This window comes from Atractosteus spatula, chromosome 13, assembly GCF_055471065.1.
Source record: "Atractosteus spatula isolate fAtrSpa1 chromosome 13, fAtrSpa1.hap1, whole genome shotgun sequence".
NCBI lineage: Eukaryota > Metazoa > Chordata > Actinopteri > Semionotiformes > Lepisosteidae > Atractosteus > Atractosteus spatula.
In genome coordinates, this window is record NC_142718.1 from 23,750,589 (window position 1) to 23,771,008 (window position 20,420).

General features: G+C 34.6%; 1 protein-coding gene across 3 annotated transcripts in view; it reads left to right on the forward strand.

Annotated features, from left to right (window-relative positions):
- The window catches only part of gulp1a (GULP PTB domain containing engulfment adaptor 1a), a 217,136-nt gene that overhangs the window by 159,038 nt on the left and 37,678 nt on the right, over window positions 1-20,420 (forward strand). For all 3 annotated transcript variants that reach the window (XM_088930998.1, XM_088930999.1, XM_088931000.1), the window contains exons 3-5: window positions 1,780-1,841; window positions 8,052-8,123; window positions 19,216-19,314. In XM_088930998.1, coding sequence (XP_088787124.1) covers window positions 1,780-1,841; window positions 8,052-8,123; window positions 19,216-19,314 — 233 coding nt within the window. The remainder of the gene's footprint in view (window positions 1-1,779; window positions 1,842-8,051; window positions 8,124-19,215; window positions 19,315-20,420) is intronic.

A 20,420-nucleotide genomic window follows, 5' to 3' on the forward strand; every position in this document is an offset into this window, starting at 1 on the left:
AAATCCTACAACTCCTATAACCTTTACTACTCATACAGAACAGCTCTAGCCTTCAAAGGAGCTGACAAAGGCTGAAGATGAATGACCAAATGTGAAATGTAATACATTTCAGACTTTGATGAATTGATGTGCTTAAAGCAAAATGCTACAGAGTGGGAGTCAGTGTCCAGACTAATTTTGTAGTTCATGGTGCAATCAGATTTCATCTACTGATATGACAAGGACAGTGAATGGAAATTGCTGTTTCTGATCATTTTCAAGAAATATATACACACAGAGTTTACTTACCAATCTTAATGAAACAATAAAACACCTGACTGTAGCAAACGGTACCAAAACTTTCTTTAAATCCACTCCTTGAGGTCTAAAGGGTCTACTTTTTCATTCACGTCTGCATTACTTTGAATAATTAATCAGATTATTTGATGATATGGACAGTGGTCAGTGATGTTTTGCAGTCCAGTAATAATATGGTCCCCCTCAGACAGTTTTCTGTATTATACATGTATTATGGTATTGATGGTTTAAGAAGGACATAAAAGCACTTAAGTGTTGTCTTGGAAAATAGTGAAAATATATTGTCCTTCCATCAGATGCTGTGCTAAGATTGAGTAATGAGAGATTTTTGTGTTCCTTTTTGAACAAATGCAGTATTTTTTCTGTAATTTATGCAGAAAAGTGGTTATATTCAGGTGCACTCTATTTGAGACAACACATTAGAGAGTGATTATAAAGATTTATTATCTGTTTAATATTCAAGGCACAGCCAAAGTAAAGTTTCCGAACAGCTTGATCATTATGAAAACAAATGATAATTTATACTACATTCACAAATTTTTCTAAAACCAATTTTGAAAATAAGTTTCTCAGAAACACTTTTCATGTGTACTCATGTCTCTCCTTTGTATTTATCACCCTGAGGGAACCACGACAGGAATATTTGATTATTGAATGATTTAAGTAGTAAATAGTAAATAGTATAGAATTAGCAGGTTGACATGAAGACTATAGTTGTGCAGAACTCTTGGTGAGTCATTATGTTGATTAAGGTGCTGTCATGGCCATTCCAGAACCAGAAGAATTTGATTTAATGCTTGCTTTAAGCATCAAGGAGACATTAGTGCTGGAAAAACTGCACAATGGTGAACATGTAAATTACTTGTGAAGCAAACTAGTTTCTTGGCTCATTATTAAATTTTTGAATTTTTACAGTCAAATCAATGTCCCATGGACAGTACGGTCCATTAATGTGGACCCTTTAGCTAAGCATTTCTTAATACTTAATGTAGCACATATAGTATTTGTCACTAAATTATCTTCCTTCTCTTCTAAAATCCCTCATGCATTAGTTCTTTAACTGTATGCTTAAAGTGAAGTATTAACCTCATAAGCATCTTTTGAGTATTTTTTCTGACAGATGTGCTTATTCAAATACAGTATATTTATCTGTATTTGAAAAGGGGTGAATGTTGCATTTATAAGTTAATTATTCAAAATAAAAAAATAGTCAAGTGTTTCATAACTGGCATTTCAGACATTTATTAATAGTTGTGTAGTTTGGAATGTTGACATTTTGTATACTTTCTTGGAGTAAAAATGCTATCCAGCATATACCAAATTTGTGGGGACCTTCATAAAATGCAAGCAACCACAAAAACTATAAGTTGTTTTTTATATCTAAACCAACATATTTAGAATTAAAATATATGTTCTTTTGAATTAAAGTGAACTGAAGAAATATTAATATTCATTCTGAAATGTAACTCCTGTTATTTGCAGATAAAACATGGATGCATACTCCAGAAGCATTGGCAAAACACTATATAGCATACAATGCTAAGGTATGTATTGCAAATTAAAACTTTCTTTCTCTTCATCAGTTCAGTTTGATGGAATAATGGTGCAGAATATGGTCTATGCCATTCACAGTCAAATGAGTTGACCTGTCAGTGGCATTTTATTTCAAGTAAAACACTGAAAGTGCTACATCAAATCCTTAAGGAAATTATACTTTGTTTTAATTTACTGTAAGTGCCAATACAGAATTTGTGCTGTGTGACTTGTATTCAATTGAACAATTAGAGTGCTCAACAGTGAAAGTCATGGGGACAGTTCAAGCACCATGTACAGTACAACATCAGGAAATAATTTCAGATGTATTGCTGCACTTGGCTTCATATGAAGTATTCAGAATCAAGACTGCATGTGATATCCAATGGAAACAAAGTCGCAGTATCTGAATACAGTAGCTCCTTTTAAGTTATGGCATTTCTGAACAATTCACATTGTGAGTTTAACAGATGACAGTGACACTACAGATATAATTTGTTAAAAGTTAAAAGTGGGCATTCTGACAGGATAGCCATTTCATTATGAGTTTCATTACCATGAATTTTAATACTTTCTCATTCTTTTGTCTTCATGTAAAATTTAATTTTCAAATGAACTAAAGAAAATTCAATTTGACAACATAATAAATTGTGCATAACAGTGATATATAGGCATTATATACAGTGTCCTGTCCAAAAAGCTTTATTTTAATTTGTAAGTAAAAATTAAACATTTCTTAGGTAATGGCTTTTATTCTTAATAAAAAATGTTGGGAAAACTGCAGAAAAGAAATCTTTTTACACATTGGAATCCAGTCAGTCAAGTCATAAACACAAATGAATACTCTTCACTTCTTGCAGACATCAAGTAATTTAAAACTAAAAAAAATCCAAATATTTGGAATTCCAGATAGGCCTACTGAAAAGATATAATACTGCAGTACAAATATTTTACATTTATCCATCTGAATACAGAAAATTGAGGATTTTGTAAAAGAACCTGATAACATTAATACCATGATAGTTTACAGAGAATAGTTTTATTTTTTTTGGTGTGATTTAAATAAAAAATAAATAAAATGCAGTACATATGAGACTTATTTAAAAAAAAGAGTATAAAGCTGTGCACAACTTTTTCTGACTTTAAAATGTTATTTTTAGGTTTTGTAATTGTTTGTTTTGAAGCTAACTGAATAACCAGGTCCAGGGGTGTGTGAGCAGTTAAGTGATTCCAGAAAGACTCCCCTTTTCTATTAATCATATTGCATCCTGCAGCTCAAGGCTAACATAGGACTGACTCACTGTCATCTTACAATAAAATACTGTTAGGAATTGCTGTGTGATAGTTGCTGTATTGTTTGAACAATAAATGTCTCATACCAACGAGGAGGTCAGTAGATTGGTCTCAGATATTTAAGCCCTTCTTTTACCACACAGCTATTCTTGCCTTCACTTATCTTATTTATCCTGTGTTGAATGTCCGTTGTCCTGATTCTTTGCTGTCTTTGATTTGTGCTATTTCAAAAATATCAGTCCGCAGAAGTGATTGCATTTGAAATTTTTTTTATAGTATCTTTTGAATGCAATACAATTTTCATCTCAAGGTATTATCAGCTACAGTGACTAAGAAAGTCTAATCCCTGCAGGTTGAGTGGGTTGCTTCTCCTTTACCTGCCTAGAGTGGTTTTTAAAGACACAGCCAAGCACCAATGAAAATGGATATTGAACTTCAAAACAGTCACAGACTCAGCATACTGAAAACATTTGCTCTGACAATATAATGTGCCAGTTTATTAAGTGTATTAAATAGTGTTTTCTAATCTCTTCATATTTGACAACGGTATCTAATTTTACTTATACTTACACTAATCTTGTGAAAGACATCTACATTCAAGCATTTCTGTTAAAGGGAGCCAAAACGATTAATGTGTGATACATTCTGAAGAAGATCTAATTTAGTTAGCTTTGACTCAAAACCTTGGCTGTATCAGAAGACCATTTGTCACGCTCCACATATTAAATCACATATAAATCAGTTTTTACAAGTGTACAATAAATGTTTCACTTGGCATTCATGAATATGTATTGATTCAGATTGTATATTTAAATAGTTATCTCCATTTGTACCTTGCAATGCACATAGACAGCAGGATGGGGAAAAAAGCTTATTTGTCCTTATCTATGGGAGTCAGCTAAAGAAGAAGCCATATAGTATATAATACATGCCCATTTGTTTGTTAGTGCTGTAGGAACATGCGCTCTGGAAAATTATTCTATCAATTTTCATATATTATTGAATTATAAAAATAATGGAATTCATCAGAGTGATCAGTGCATTTGTTAACTCATCAAAGAGTCTTATCCAGCTGTATCATCTTCAGCATCATGGCTGGATAGTTTATTCCATACTCCCACACTATTAAACGGTTTTCAGTGTACTTCCACATACAGTAGTTTCCACTTGTGTCTTTAGTGTGTGTAAAGCTTAAATTATTTTAGCTCGTCAGAGTAGGACATTTCCTTAAGCTTGGAAATGTGTCCGGTTGCTCTTCTCTAGACTTATTTTGTAGGAGCAATATCTTTTTTGTATCATTGTGACCATACTTTTACACAGTTTTCTAAATGTAGACTAACTAGTGCTTTGTATAATTTTAAAATGGCATCCCTTGAATTAAACTTTGTGCTTTTAATTATATATTCAAACATTTTTGGATGCTTATTTGATCCCTGCGTTGTATAGAAGATACTATTGTGTCAACAATAGTACCTAAGTCCTTTTCATATATAGTATCTTCATCTCTGTGTTTACTATTTTTATAGTATCTGTCATTTATGTTTTTATTATCTTAATGTGCTCATTTGATATCTTCCCCTTAATATCATGTGCCAGGTATCTTGAATTTGCTGCTTCTACAGCATTTCTTAGTCTTCTTATTTTGATGTTTTCTGCAACCTTGAATAGATTGTACCAGAAGCTAAGTCATTGATAAATTAGGAAGATCAGTGGTACAAGTACAGATCCTTGTGGTACTAACAAGTCCTCCATCCAAATAAATGTATTATGTTTTATGTATACTGACTACAGTCGGGAAAATTAATCTTATATTTGGACCTTTAGCAAAAGCCTTCAGAAAACCTATTCTGTACCATAGGTTCTGTGTGTCCATTACTGTTGTTGCTTGTTCAAAAAGCTGTTACATGTTACTTATTTACTTATTACTTAATTACTTAACCGAACCTACCTTTTTTAAATCCATGTTAATTTTCCCCAGGGATATTTTTTCCACGTATGAGGTCCCCTTTTCTAATTCTAATTAGCATTTCCATAGTGTTGTATGAAACAGAATGTGGAATTACTAGTCTATTCTGTAACTACTTTGTTCAGTTGTGACACCCGCTTATGGATAGGCACTACATAAGTAGTTTTCAAGTCCATGGGCACTGCACTTATCGACTGTTGAATGTTATTTTTTCACAAGTAGTACCTGAGCTTAATCATTTTGACAATAAGCATCTATTATTTAGGGATAAGATTGTTATTCAATGCTTTAGGGTCTCCCTGTGTCCCAGTCCGCCATTGTAATCTGAGGGTTGGGAGGTGGGTGTTGGACATCAGTAAACCAAACCACTACTAACTAATAACAAGCTACTAATAAACTTTTAACAATATAAACAAGACAAAGGCTTTATGACATAATTGGCCTGAACATTTAAAAATAGTCTTAAAATGACTTAATTTAACCATTTTTACAATCTTCTTTTACAATCTAAGAATTATTTCCTGGTCTGATTATTTCAGAATAATGTCCTGAATTCCCTGAATGGAACCTGAATTCCCTGTCCTAAGTGGAACACAACAATCAATAATAATAATAATAATAATAATAATAATAATAATAATGCCCTGTTTGTTTGCAGAAGTCCATAATTGTTTTTCTTTGGGAGAAATTGCTAAACTGTGATTTCTGCACCTGAATTTCCAACCATTCAGGAGACAGAAATGGTCAAAGATGACCAATTTAAGACCCGTCACCCTACCATAATATATCCATATCACCCATACAGTATGCATCATCATTGATAGACAAAGAAGGATAACTTTGTTTTACAATTTATAAACAGGGTTGTCAAAGTATTTTATAATTTGTTAAATTGTTGTTCTTTCTTTACCTTACTCCTTAATTATCTCAAAACACAAGAACTCAAATTCTAGACCTGTCAGACATGTATTTTTGTAGAAATTTGTGTTAAATCTCATGAAGTTTGTGTAGTGCTGTCACTGATTAAAGCACACTTAAATAAAGGGTGTCAGGTCAGTGTTCCTCATAAATTTTGAATACTGTGAAATGGAAATGAAAACTGCTTGAAGGTGGTTTGTATTCCAAAGAGCTCTGTAGAAAGTTCATTTGGGTTTTTTGCATGTTGGTTTGATTAGACTTCATGAAGGAAAGTTCTAGAAGTAATGAGAATGACAAAGTACTGTATATCCATTGTCACTGTGCAAACATTCCTACAATCATACTAGATACCACAGCTGAACTAAAGGAATGTCACATTTCAATTCTCCTTTTATATTTTGTAGAAGGGATTATGTACACAGAGCCAAATCCTAACTGCTGCTGTTTTAGTGCATTTACAAAAGAGAAATTATAGCACCAGAAACCCAAGGCCTTGAGGCACAATCTCAGACAGCCTGCTGTCTGTTTTTGTTCATTTCTTTCAGCTAGTGTTTAGTGTTAAATGACTTGGGGATGCCTCCCATGGCTTCCTTAGAAATAAGGATAGATATTGCAGACTTTGTGCCTAACATATGGAACAACAAGAAGGTTAATGATGCCATCTGTTGGACATTGACCATAATGTAGATTCTGAAGAAAGTGATGACTAAAGAAACTTACAAGTTGAGTAAACTTCATATAACTTAATGTTTTGTGTTCATGGGAAGCTTAAAGTAAGATTCTCCCTTTCCATAATGGTTTCAAAATTGTATTGTGCATTTACACCTTCTGATGATCTTTTTGGTGTTTATTTATCATAAGTAAAAATTGGTCTGAAAATGATGATCAGGAAATCAGTTTTAACGCACATTTAAATGTAGTGCAAAGAAAGGTGGATTAAATGTGTTAGTTATATTCTGTGCAAACTGATATGTTGTGATAGAAGAACATGATTCATATTTATTGATGTGAATCAGCAGGCATTGTATGCCAGTTCAATATGTAGATGTGTCTGTAGGTTAAGTACTTTATAAATTTCCTCTGAAATCTGAAATTGCCTTATGTTTATCTTAGTGTTCCAGTGTTCCAATTTGCCTTGTAAACATACAGTTTGTACGTATGCAAATTAATTTTTTAAACTGTAGTTAAAATGGTCAGTGCCATGAATAACACTGCAAATAAGATGAGGCTGCTACATTTTAGAAAGTAATAACTGTTGTATATAAGACTATAGATGATAGATAACAACTATTAAGATATTGGAATTAGTATTTTTTTCTTTTTTGATCCTTCAAAGTTAAACATAAATAAGAGAGAATGTAAATTTCGGGAACAAATGGTGCAGATTATTTGTAATGTTTTACATACTAGTTCTGATATTTAGACAAAGGTGAAATACCTCAATATATTTTCAGAAATGTCATATACGTAACATACAAAATAAAAATGAACCATCACATTTTTTCCTTTTAATTTAAAAATTACTTAAACCATTAACAGTTTAGATACCACAATGGTTTGAATTGCTGCACTGGAGCCCTGGTAGACCTACTGGTAGGTTAATTTGGTTCTGGGAAAACTGCCCCTGGTGTGAGTGTGTACGTATTGGTATTCCCTGTGATTGTCTGAGGCCCTGCCCAGGCTATATCCTGCCTTGTGCCCATTGCTTTCTGGGACAGGTTCTAGCTCCCCTGTGAACCTGCATTGGATAAAGCAGTTGGAAAATCGATGGATGGATTAACACTTCCTTAATAATTCCAGTACTTCAAAAACTAAGATTGGGGAAGTCTGGAACCAACTCCAAAGTCATGTGGAGTTAATGCAATCTTTTAGGAAAGTCGTAAAGATAGAATTCTTAGAACATTAAAATAATAGCAACCATATGAGAAAGACAGACTGAACCTCCTCATTCAATTAGATACATCATACAGTATAAGACATATCATGTTTAGGATGTCTGGTACTGTAGCATCCTGTAATAAGGGAATGTTTTTTATTTTTTTAGTTTCTTGGAAATACGGAAGTGGACCAGCCTAAAGGCACAGAAGTTGTAAGGGATGCTGTCCGAAAACTTAAGGTATGTTAAAATAAACTTGAAGAGAAAAAAAAGTGCCTGAATAAGATTGTAAAGACTGTGCCATGAATGTCAAAACTTGTTAAAAGGAAATAGCTGACGTCAGTGACAAAACCATAAGAACAGGCCTTTTTCCCCTGGAAACCACAGATGCCAGAAACAACATTGTTAGTTTTTTGTTCACTGGAAAAATATACTGGAGTTGTGCTACACATCTGGAAAAAAGAATCATCTGCATGTAAAATGTCTCTTTTTCTCTGATAGTGTTTTAAATAGACGGTGTTATATAACCTTTATTTTCATTGTAATGAATTATTCCAGATAAAACTATAAAACTACTCTGAAAAAGTCTTGAGGAAATTAATTGATCATCAGTTACCTTCAAAGCACCTGGCTTATTTTGTTCTATCACACGTTTGTCCAATATCAGCTTTGAGAATTTGAGAATCTCATTCTTTGACAAATAATCTGATAGAGACCCACACATAGACCATTACACTAAATAAGGCATGCAACACAGTTATGAAAGTAACATACCAAAGAGAATTTATAAGAACTACACAACTCTAATGTCATTTCAAGATTAGTCAATAGATGGTGGTAGATGCCTGCTTTCTCTAGAGATATTATTGTTCGTGTATGATACAATGAAAAGGAAGAAAATGCAGCCAAAATATCAAATTACAATATACATTTTATTGGATTCAATATATTTTTATCTTTACATATTTGATCAATTGTGACTATTAACAACAATTATTAAAACTTTTAAATTACAAATATTTTAAATACTTTGTAAAATGAACATTTTAAATGTGGTTTTAAATGTGGGACTTAATATTTTATTTTAAAATTAATTTTCTGTATTTTTATTTGTGTAGTCTTCAGGGAAAATATTTAGTTCTTTATTTTTTTTAGGATTTAAAGGTATGATCTTCATTTCTGCATTTAGTTCAGGAATCCTTTGTTAACTACTACGGTTTATCTGAGATTCTGAGAATGCATTGAACAGTTTTTTGGATAAAATATTTACAATGAACATTGTTGTGGTGATTAGCTTATTGATGTCAGCAAGGAGTACAGTATAATGTTTTGTTAAAACCCCCAACACACCATTATATGGGGAAAAAATAAGAATTACAGATATAATTTTGCTATACCAATATATAATTCTGCTATATCAAAAGTAATTAATTTAGGAGAAACTGTAGAATTTTGTATTCTCTTTAATGTTATGGAGTGTTTTGTGTTGATCAATGGCAAAAAATGTCAAATTAAATACATTATGATTCTATATTGTAAAAAAAAAACTAAATATGAAAAAGTCCAAAGGCGTATATGTTTTTTAACTTTTGGGGTCGTCAGTGCAGGATTGGTGCCAAAGCTGCACGCTACAGCTTGTAGTCACAGCATCTATAATTTTGTTTCTTTTGTCATCTTGCCACCATGTGCTCCTGATGTCCATAATAACCATCATCACAAAAATGTTACAGATGAGAAGATTGCATAATTACAGATGCAGCCATTCAAAGTGCGCGTTACAGACACGTACCGCAGGTGACGTCGCTCAGTATGACGCAAGATGACGCGGGGCACCGCAGTACGTGATTGGTTGACCGACAGGGGCACTCGTGGTCCGTTGGTCTGTCGTAGAAAGACAGTAAACGTCTTTGCTGTGCCCGTTGTAGGTATTGAATTTTACCACTGAAGGGAAATCTTAGTAGCTGAGCATAAAAAGAATAGGAGCATACTGTAACGCGTGTGAAGGTCATAAACGATATTAATTTTGGAACATAAACATACAGTGTATAGCTGGTCTTGGTACTTTAAAGAAAAAAATACACACCAGTATTCCATTTCTCCCTAAACATTTTAAGCTTCGAAGTCTTTAACTAACGCGATACCGGAGTCAACAAGCATACTTTTAGAATTTGATTAAAAGGGAATATAATATGGAATCGCGTATCTAAAGAATTTAATAATGGTATTCGTGTGCTGCGACAGGGCTGTGTAGGGCTGTTTCGCCTGCCTGTTCATGTGAGCTGTCTTGTAGACGTGACTACCAGCTGACAGGTTGTGTTTTCGAATCCAGCTGGTGCTGGTCTTTTCTTTTAAGAAACATTTCTTCGAAAAAATAGAATAGCGATATTATGGACAATCAATTGACTTTTATATTTCAAAATATCGCAACATGATCGATATTTGCGATATTTTGAACATATCTTCCCTTCTGACAGCGGTGCCTGCTTCTATTGTGTGTGTGTGTGCAACAGAGTAAATTTTTAATAGCGTTTTAAGCGAATAGGTAATTAGATTGCTCGTAAACCTAATCGCTTTTTCTACATAAACACAGCATGATTACTCTCTGAAAATGCTTTTCCTTTATTTTTAAAGTAGGCTCAGATTTCAACTATAGATCGTATTATTATAAACTTTCTTGGAAAAATGTATTTTATGTAAACCATGTTTGCTATTAATTCATTTAGGGCTAAAATACGTTCATTGTCTTCCAATCGAGTCGAGTTGACATTGGAAGCCTGCCACACCCGGACTGTTAAACCAACGCATTAGCACGTCAAAGCCCATTGAGGGTATTGAGCCAGTATTGGCTTTAGTATTCCCCCCCTCTCCCCTCAATTCAATTCAATTCAAGGTGTTTTATTTGCATGACAGATGGGTACAAGCAGTGTTGGGTATGTATATTGTAACGCTTACGGCAGACAGGCACTGTGTAACAGCCGGCGCACCAGAGCAGCGCACCGAGGGAGCGTCTGCATTTATAACTTGGTTTTTAAAATTAGTCAAGCAATATGAAGCATCTTCTTTTACTTTTGAGTCCCTTAAATACATTGAACACAGCTTTCTCACCACTTAAGATTGCTCTTGATACCATCCTTACACAAAGCAGAAGGGAGATTTTAGTGCCTGAGCATAAAAAGAATAGGAGCATACTGCAACGCGTGTGAAGTCCATAAACGATATTAATTTTGGAACTTAAACGTTCAGTATATGGCTGGTCTCGGTACTTTAAAGAAAACATACACACCAGTATTCCATTTCTCCCTAAACATTTTAAGCATCGAAGTCTTTAAGTAACGCGATACCGGAGTCAACAAGCATACTTTTAGAATTTGATTAAAAGGGAATATAATATGGAATCGCGTATCTCAAGAAATTAATATGCAATAACTGAGTCAAGGGACTCAGAGGATCCAAGGCTAGACTGAGTATAATAGGCTTCGGGCTTCTATTGTGACATCTACTGTAAATTACAGAAATGTTAAAAGTAAACAAAATAAAGTAACTAAAATGTGGTCTAAAATCACCCCTTTAGACACCCCTTTTACTTCACTGGTGTCAGATATGAAAGGCAATAGTCTCCCGTTCTGTCTGCTGTGTGTTGCAGCAGAGGGACTCCCTGCCGCTGAAAGGGGCAGAGTAACTTGCATGCCCTCTAGTACAGTTTACACATGCACGACTTTAAAAGCTAGCAAGACAGGTTTCGATTCACATTAGCTGGCGAGCCTTGTTAAAAAAACGAATGATAATGTAACATGCCACTGTTCATGAACAAAGTTATACTGAGATTTCCTAAGATACGCGATTAAAAAATAAATAAATAAAAATTTGAATCTCCCGCGGAACACATTCCATAAGAATCAGTGGTTTTACAGTATATATCGCCTTTAAAGGTGGCTTCTCAAAACGCTTTACGGGATAAAAACAACCAGAACAGCAGCAACAACAATATTGTATTTCGTTGCACTTTGAAAACCAAGTAATAACTTAACTATACAGTACGTGCAAACGTTTCGTATGTTGCTGTCGTGAATGTCTGCGTACCCATAAGTATCTTATTTGCCTTGAGTCTGTCTACAGTATCTCTGTCCCACTACCCCCATCTCTCCCTCAATTCAATTCAAGGTGTTTTATTTGCATGACAGATGGGTACAATTCTTGTTGGGAATGTATACTTTGATATTTACACCCGGCGCGGCACCGAGGGAGCGTCTGCATTTATAACTTGGTTTTTAAAATTAGTCACGCAATATGAAGCATCTTCTTTTACTTCTGAGTCCCTTAAATACATTGAACACAGCTTTCTCACCATCCTTACACAAAGCAGAAACTGTCCGATGACTCACAGTACAAGTGGAAAGATTACAGATTTTAATCGTCTTTAATTTTGTCTTTAATTTTGCCTGTGGAGTGTATCTTATTAAGCTCTAAATTGCATTTTGAGCGCGGTTTTTTACTTTTTTTTAATTGCATTTTGGGCGCGGACAGCACATACAAGGGTTAATGAACTGCGCCAAGAAATTTAAAATAGTATTCTTTAGGTGTGAGGGTAGGAGTGGACCGCAGCAGGCATAATCAGCAAACCAGGAAAACAAAGAACAGGACAGGTGAGATGTGTATCCAGAAAGCGAGTGATCAGAAAAAGGAAATGGAAAACGCAGAAAAAGAAAACGCTTTACAGGATAAAAACAATAACAACAGTAGTGGCTGGGCAAACGATTTTTTTTATCGAAATACAAATTGAGATACTGTACTGTATAATGATGTGCATGAACAAAGGTATACTGCAATTTTCCTTAGATACGCGATTAATGCTTCGTAGGAGGAGGCGGTCTTTTCCTCTTGTCTAACAGTTTGTCCACAAACAAAACATTCCTGTTAGACAAAAGGAATTGAAAAAAACCAATTTTGTCAATGAAAACCGGTGTGTGTGTCTCTCCCTGCTGGATGTTCCTCTCACAAACTGCTGAATGAATAAAATAATTTTATTGAAAATGCGTTTGCGATTGTCTGGTATTTAATCTGGTCCCTTTTAACTGTTTTTCGATCTACTGTATTGCTTTGAGATGCCACTTTTAAAGGCGATATGTAAAATAAAGTTTTTTTTATTATTGTTATAGAGAAACATGATCAGATTTTCCCTGGTTCAGAAAAAAGATCTAAAGTGCTACACATAACTTTCTTAATTCGATGTATTTAAAGCAGTGAACTACTGTAGGTGTCACATAACATTCAGAAATACAATCACGTATTTGACAAATAAAAACGATTATAATCTAATCCTTCCACGTTTGATCCCAAAATCCCAAGAAATATAAATCTTGACGGGTAGAAAGCTATGCTGAAAGTTTATTAAGATGCTTAGAAGACAAAGATACTGTATCAATTTATGTTGCATTAGCCTGATTATGATTAAAAAACACATATAATTAAACACGCGTTTGCGATTTAAATCAGAACACGATTTAAATCAATATCGATTCCATATTATATTAGCAGAAAAGCTTAAAACTACCACTTTTTCACACGCTATTTCACATGCTAGTTAAATACTTCGATGCTTAAAATCGTTAGGGAGAAATGGAATACCGGTGTGTATTTTTCCTTTAAAGTGCCGAATCCTGGAATCTGACTGGCTGACACCCCTCTGAAGTGGTTCCATAAAATCTGGTATACGGAAAAGAAAGCGTTGATAAATACAAGTGTCTTTTAATACACTCTTTGCTGTGCTCTTGAGGCATGACTTTTTGCATGACTCCAAGGCATGACTTTTTTATGTATAAACATCAGTATTTACTGCTATTAATTACTGTACGATTTATAGTTGAAATCTGAGCCTAGATATAAAGTTAGATATAAAGTTAAAATCTTGACAAAGCAATGTAGGAAATACAGAGAAAATAAATTCTTTCTGACATCTAAAATCAGTTTCGATCAAGGTCTCTAAAACGAACAAGAAAAAGAAGATTTTCGGAGGGCAATTACGCTGTGTTTATATAGAATAAGTGATTTATGAGCAATCTAATTTCTTGTTCGTTTAAAACAGTGAAATGTCAGCTGTAAAAGATCGCACCAGAAACAGCACTCACTCTGCCTGTCATAGACGTTCAGGAAAGGCTGAATGAAGTCATGTCAAGTACAATAATTCGGAGAACAATAATACCAGTTGTAGGACAGTATATAAGGAGGATAAGGATTTTGAAGTTGACTCGAAATCTGATAGGTAACCAGTGCAAGGACTTGAAAACAGGTGTAATGCATCCCTGATAGGATTCTTGCTGTCATATTCTGAACATATTGAAGATTGCTCAGTGTGGATTTAATTTCCCCAGTGAACAGGATGTGCATTTATTAATTCTAGAAAAAAAGCCTTTCTTGATTTCTCTAGTTCTTAGTTTCTCTAGTTCCCTTTAAAATAAACTATTATTCCACAATGCAGAGTATTACATGGCCAGTATTTACACATGATATTTGTGATTTAAAGAAATTAACACAAGCAGCTTTTGGAGATTTAAGTGTTGGCTGAGTTATTGCAGGATAAAAGACTAGAGATGTTGGCAAGAAGAAGATAGTTTGGGGAAAGCTGAGGAATACACTTATAACAAGAACACTTCCTAATGGGGTTAGGCATACTTTTGATGAAGATGATGAAGTTAACAGACTATATGTTTACATAGATACTGAAATAAGGATTGTATTTTAGATTATGTGTAGTTGCTGGCATTGAACTGTGTGTTGGATGCACATGAATTGAAGGAATGGGCAAACATAGCTGATGCGGATCCACAGAGCCAGCATATTAAGATGTTTATAATTAGAGGCAATTTGTTTAAATAACTAGGTATGGATACTGATGTGCAAGAGAGGTGGAAAGGCTGTTTCCTTAAGCCAGCAGTAAAAAATATTTTATTCTCAGTGAGATGCTGCCATTTCATAGTGGGTTTCTAACACTGTGTATAGTTCCATCCACACAGTGCCTTTACTTCCATTTCTAATCTCTTTATCCAGTACAGAGGATTTGGAGCCTATCCCAGTAAGCAACGGACACAAGGCAGAATACACCCTGGACATAGCGCCAGTCCATCACAGGACAGACAGACACAAACACACACAGACCAGGGCCAGGTTTCCCATAAACTAATTAACTTACCAGTATGTTTTGGAGTGCGAGAGGGAGTCATATCACACATATGGAGAAAAACCATGTAACCCAGAGAGAACATGTAAACCCCACACACACAGGATGGCAGGAATTGAACCTAGGACCCCAGTGCTGCAAGATAGCAATGCTAACCACTTTGCCACCATTATAAATGGATGGATATCTTAGTTATCTTTCTAGTTCACAGGTTTGCATGCATAATTTAATTTTGAAAGCCACTGAGACATCAGGTACTACTGTTGTATTTATGAAAAAGAAACAAAACAAAAAACATACTAACAACTGTGCCATCCTACGCCTTAGCTAATACATTTTATTATTCATAAACAGTTAACATTGTTAGCAAAATATTTTGAATTATATTTAACCCTATTTTTTCTTTAGTTTTGTATTTAACTTATTATATGATAGTCAGACTTAATGTATATTTGAACAATGAAAATATATTTTTACAAGATTTTACATTAAGCACTTAAAATTAATATGGTTAATAATAGTAAACTGTAACATGCTGTAACAAGATCGGTTAAACAGCGAAGAAAATGCTTTCAGAGAAAATGTTTCAGGTGTGAAGAACATAGATCTCCAATGCAATTTCAACCAAACCTGTTCCCACACACCCTGCCCCCACTACCATTAGAATATACACAAAGCACTCAAATCTTTCGAGCTAATGATCAGGTGACCCGAGAGAGAGCGAGAGAAACACCAAGGGGTATCACCAAGGGTATTAATAATACGATCTATAGTTGAAATCTGAGCCTAAATAAAAAGAAAAAGCAAGTGATTAGGTTTATGAGCAATCTAATTACTTATTCGTTTAAAACGCTATATAAAATAAAGTTTATTATTAATTTGCTGCACAGAGCGGTGAATATTGTTATGCATAAGACAAAGATAACGATCCTGATCAGTTTAGAAATCTGTGTACGCTGTAAGGTTTTTACTTCTTAAACTTTTAAAGTACACGTTTTGAATAGAAAGAAATCCTCTTCCTGTTACAGTATGTATAGCAAACTAGCACGTCTTTTTTCTCCAATCAGAGGGGTGTCAGATGGTGTCAGCCAATCACCATTCTGCGTTGGGTAGCAACGGGTGACTGTTCTCAGGCGGAAGATGTAAACAGCTTAATGTTCGTGTTAAATAATTTTTTAAAATTCAATTAAACGGGCACAATTAAGACATTAAATATACATATACATACTGTATACAGTACAGTTTGCATACGGTAATATGTTACGCGATTAAAAAATAAATAAATAAAACTGGAAGGTTCAGCACCAGCTGGATTCGAGCACACACCCTGCCCGTTGGCAGGCACGCACCTAGACCAGTCGGCTACAGTCAGCTCGCATGAGCAGGCAGGCGAAACAGCCCTACACAGCCCTGCCGCAGTACATGGATATAATCATACCGTTATTAAATTCTTGAGATACGCGATTCCATATTATATTCCCTTTTAATCAAATTCTAAAAGTATGCTTGTTGACTCCGGTATCACGTTAGTTAAAGACTTCGAAGCTTACAATGTTTAGGGAGAAATGGAATACCGGTGTGTATTTTTCCTTGTGATATTTTAAGCTCTAGTTGAATGATAGGTGTCGCATTTTAAATCATTTTCGTAGTTAGAAATTATGAAACGCCCTGTTAAAAGCAAGGAAGTTTTTATGCCCGTTGAAGTAAAACAAAATGCCTGACAAAGTATGGCTTGGACAGATTCCAAGTGCTTGTACAAATGTGCTAAAGAAATTATACTTTGAGTATACAGCTTGTCCAAAGTCATCCATTATTAATACTATTAGTAATATCTCCGGTAAAGGCTTTGATGCATAAATATTTCTGATAAAGGTAGGTTGTGTACTTTTGTCCAACTGAGCAATCTTGCTTTCATAAAATATACCAACATTTTAATGACTGAAGATTAACATGCTGTAATACACTGTTCAAAATTAAAGGCTCAAATGCTGTACATGAGAGGTTAAGCTCCCCCTGGCGGTTTTACAAGGTGACGCCGGATAGTTTCCGGCAGAGCGTCAAATGACGCGCGATTAACACGTCACACTGCGTGACACTGCGAGATGCCGCGCCACGCCCACCGGGGTATGCCGCAAAATAACGCACGCATTTTGAATGGCTGCATCTGTACTGACAGAATTAAAAAAAATTAATAGAAATGTGGAAATCTTGTTGGAGACACCTTAGCTGTGTGACTTAACATAGTCCTTTCACTAAGATTTAAATATTTAAGAGAACACTGTACATGTATATTTGAGAATTAATGTTTTAATTCCAAATACTACTTCAAGTGCTTGCTCCCATTGGGAATGTATGTAATTGTTATATTTCATTACAATATTTGTATTTTGATATTTCATTTAATACATTATAAGCTTTAGGGTATTGATTTAGAGGAACACATTTTCAGGTATTTTACTGTTGATTCGAGGGGTTGTATTTAAAATATTAGAGTATTCCTCTTTCCAGTTTTAGAACAGGAAGTGTTGACTGCTTTTCCAGTCAATTACATATTTCTGTGGAAAGGTTAATCAATATTTAATAGTATAAATTGCTCCTTAACATTTTAGCAGTACATTTCTTTTATTTTCACAATGAAAATATTTGCAGGTTTGAGCAAAACCTTAAAGTCTGATTCATTTTCTCCTCCTTTATTTGAAACTCCTGAGGCCAGAGCTCCTTAAAATAACCATGTATGGTTACAGCAACAATGTTAGTCTTGGAAAACTTGAGTGTTTTTTTTTTATTTAAATTACGTAATGTCTGCTGGTTTTCTGCTTTTTCAGTGTCCAGTATATACTGCTCTCTGTCCTGTTTATATAGTTCTTCTTGATAAAATGAGTCTTTTTTTTCAGTAGGGACAGTATAATACATCATGTATCCTTTAAAATACAGCAGTAATTTACACTTAAATATTTGATCTTTGCCCATTGTCAAGGCTGAGTGGTTGAAATGTATTTATTGTCTGTATAGTGTGGTTTCTGACAATCCATTGTAAATGGTATTCACTGAAGATATACAATTTTGCCAAACACTGCTAACCAAGGACCTGCTTCTTGAGGTGTGTCTGTAAGGAGAGATGTGATAGGTCCGCTAATCTGACTTTCAAATTTACAAATAAAATCTGAAGACTTGTCTTCAACTTCCTCCAGTCTTGTCTTGTTCTGTCTTAGTCCAAATAATCCTTTTAAATCATACTGCAGCTAATATTATCATCGAAATACTGTTCAGTAAGACTTCTGCTACAGCAGCATACTCTGCTTATTGAACACGTTCCAGTGGTTTGACTTAAGTAAAAAAGAGACTGTGTTGAATTAAATGTAAGAAACATAAGGTGAATGAAAGCAAACCATTCAAACCATCTTAATACAGTCAAACACTACATCAAAGTGATTTAGACATCATCTGTAACAGCAGTCTATGCAGTCCTGCAATGTCAGTTTAAAATGTAGGAAAGCATGTAGTGACATTAACTTATTGCTACTAACCACTTGGGCTAGTGATGGTACTAAAGGAGGATTATGTCTGAGAAAGATTCAACTAGCTGTATCCCTGTCATCAGTGTATAAATTAAAACCTTGTTTTAATAAATTTGAATAACGATCCCTGTGATTGATGCATGGCCACTTTTCAGCATGTCTGGCAGGCACTTCCCACTTTAACACTTTTCTTTCTTTGTGTGTGTGTTTTTTCCACCCTTTTTTTCTGGTCCTTACCACAATGGCTGTGGATTTCAAGTGTGGAGTTCAGCTGTAATCCAGGTAAGAATAGGCAGGTTGACTAGAATTCAAGTTCTTCTGAGGTAAGTTGAACTCCACACTTGACAACCCTATGTTTTATTTCTGTTGCTCCGACACATGTTACAAGCAGCATGTAGCTTTGAAACCATTTGTTCAGAGGTACAGTAACTTTCAACTCTTAATGTCACAAAGAGGTGGTACAATATATACTGTATAATAACCAGTTTGGCTTTCTTATTTGTGTGACTTTTGTGTGTAGTTCATATGAGTTTGTGAGTGTGGAGTTCTTTCTCACCAACTTTCTTTGGTAATTTGCAATACTTTCCACATAATCTGGGGATTTTGAATTTAAATGCATTTATTTTTCTTTCCTCCATAGTTTCAAAGGCATATTAAGAAATCTGAAGGCCAGAAAACACCTAAAGTGGAATTACAAATTTCTATTTATGGTGTGAAAATATTGGATCCCAAGACAAAAGTAAGTATGTTTGTCTGAATTTTGGATTTGCATTATCCAAAATACCAAATTTGGTTCAGTCATGTTTCATGCCCAGATGGGTTCTGGCTTGAGATGAAATAGGGATGAACTCAGTATAACTGTCAGTGGAGAACCTTTTTTATGCAGAGGCAGAATAATTCACCATTGTCAAGACAAACGGAAATATACAACATCAAAGGGCTACTGAGCTCTATAAAACGCTCATCACCTTTAATTTCCTGTACATATTACATTTTACATTTACAGGTTAGGTAATATTTTGTGCTTAATTTCTAAAAATGTTTACTATAATTATTAATAGCATTGAAAAGTCATACAGTATGTATCATACTGTATGTAATTAAAGTCCCGGTTACATTTATGTAATGGAGATTGAGATGGCCAGTCAAGAACAGGTATTTCATGTGTAGCTAATCATTCTTTTGTTAATCTGGATGTATGCTTTAGATCACTGTCATACTAAAATGTCTGTTTTCAGCCAAGCTTGAGCTTCTTGGCAAAAAGAACTAGGTGTCAGCCCAAAATGTCATGGTAACACATTGGAGTTCATGATTTCTTCTATCTTGACAAGTGCTCTAGGACCTGTACAGTACTGTACAGTATATGCAAATTAAATCCACTATATATATACACAGTAATATATATTTAGACTCTCTGTCATATTTGACAGTTAGCATGAGCATTTTCTTTCCATGAGTTTGACCCTTTTTATGTCAAGCACATTGCTGATGAGCATGCCCAGAAGGCTTAATTTTCATTTAATCTGCCCATAAGACATTGTTCCAAATGTCATTCAAATAGTGTTTGGCTAGTTTGAGTTGCCTCTTTTGCATATGGCCTCAAATGGTAGTTTTTGATACTTGGTATCCTAGAGATGCCAGTGTATATTGGAGTTCTTCAGCTGTTGCCTTTGGATTTAAGGTTGACTCCCAAACTGTACCTCTCGATACACCTTGATAGAAAGACTCACTTACGCCATCCTCCAACTTGTGGTTCATGCTACTAATGAATGTTTTCTCTTTATTACCTCCTTTATACCCTAGAGAAGCAGGAAACCTTTCAATACCTCTTCTCAATTGAGAGAC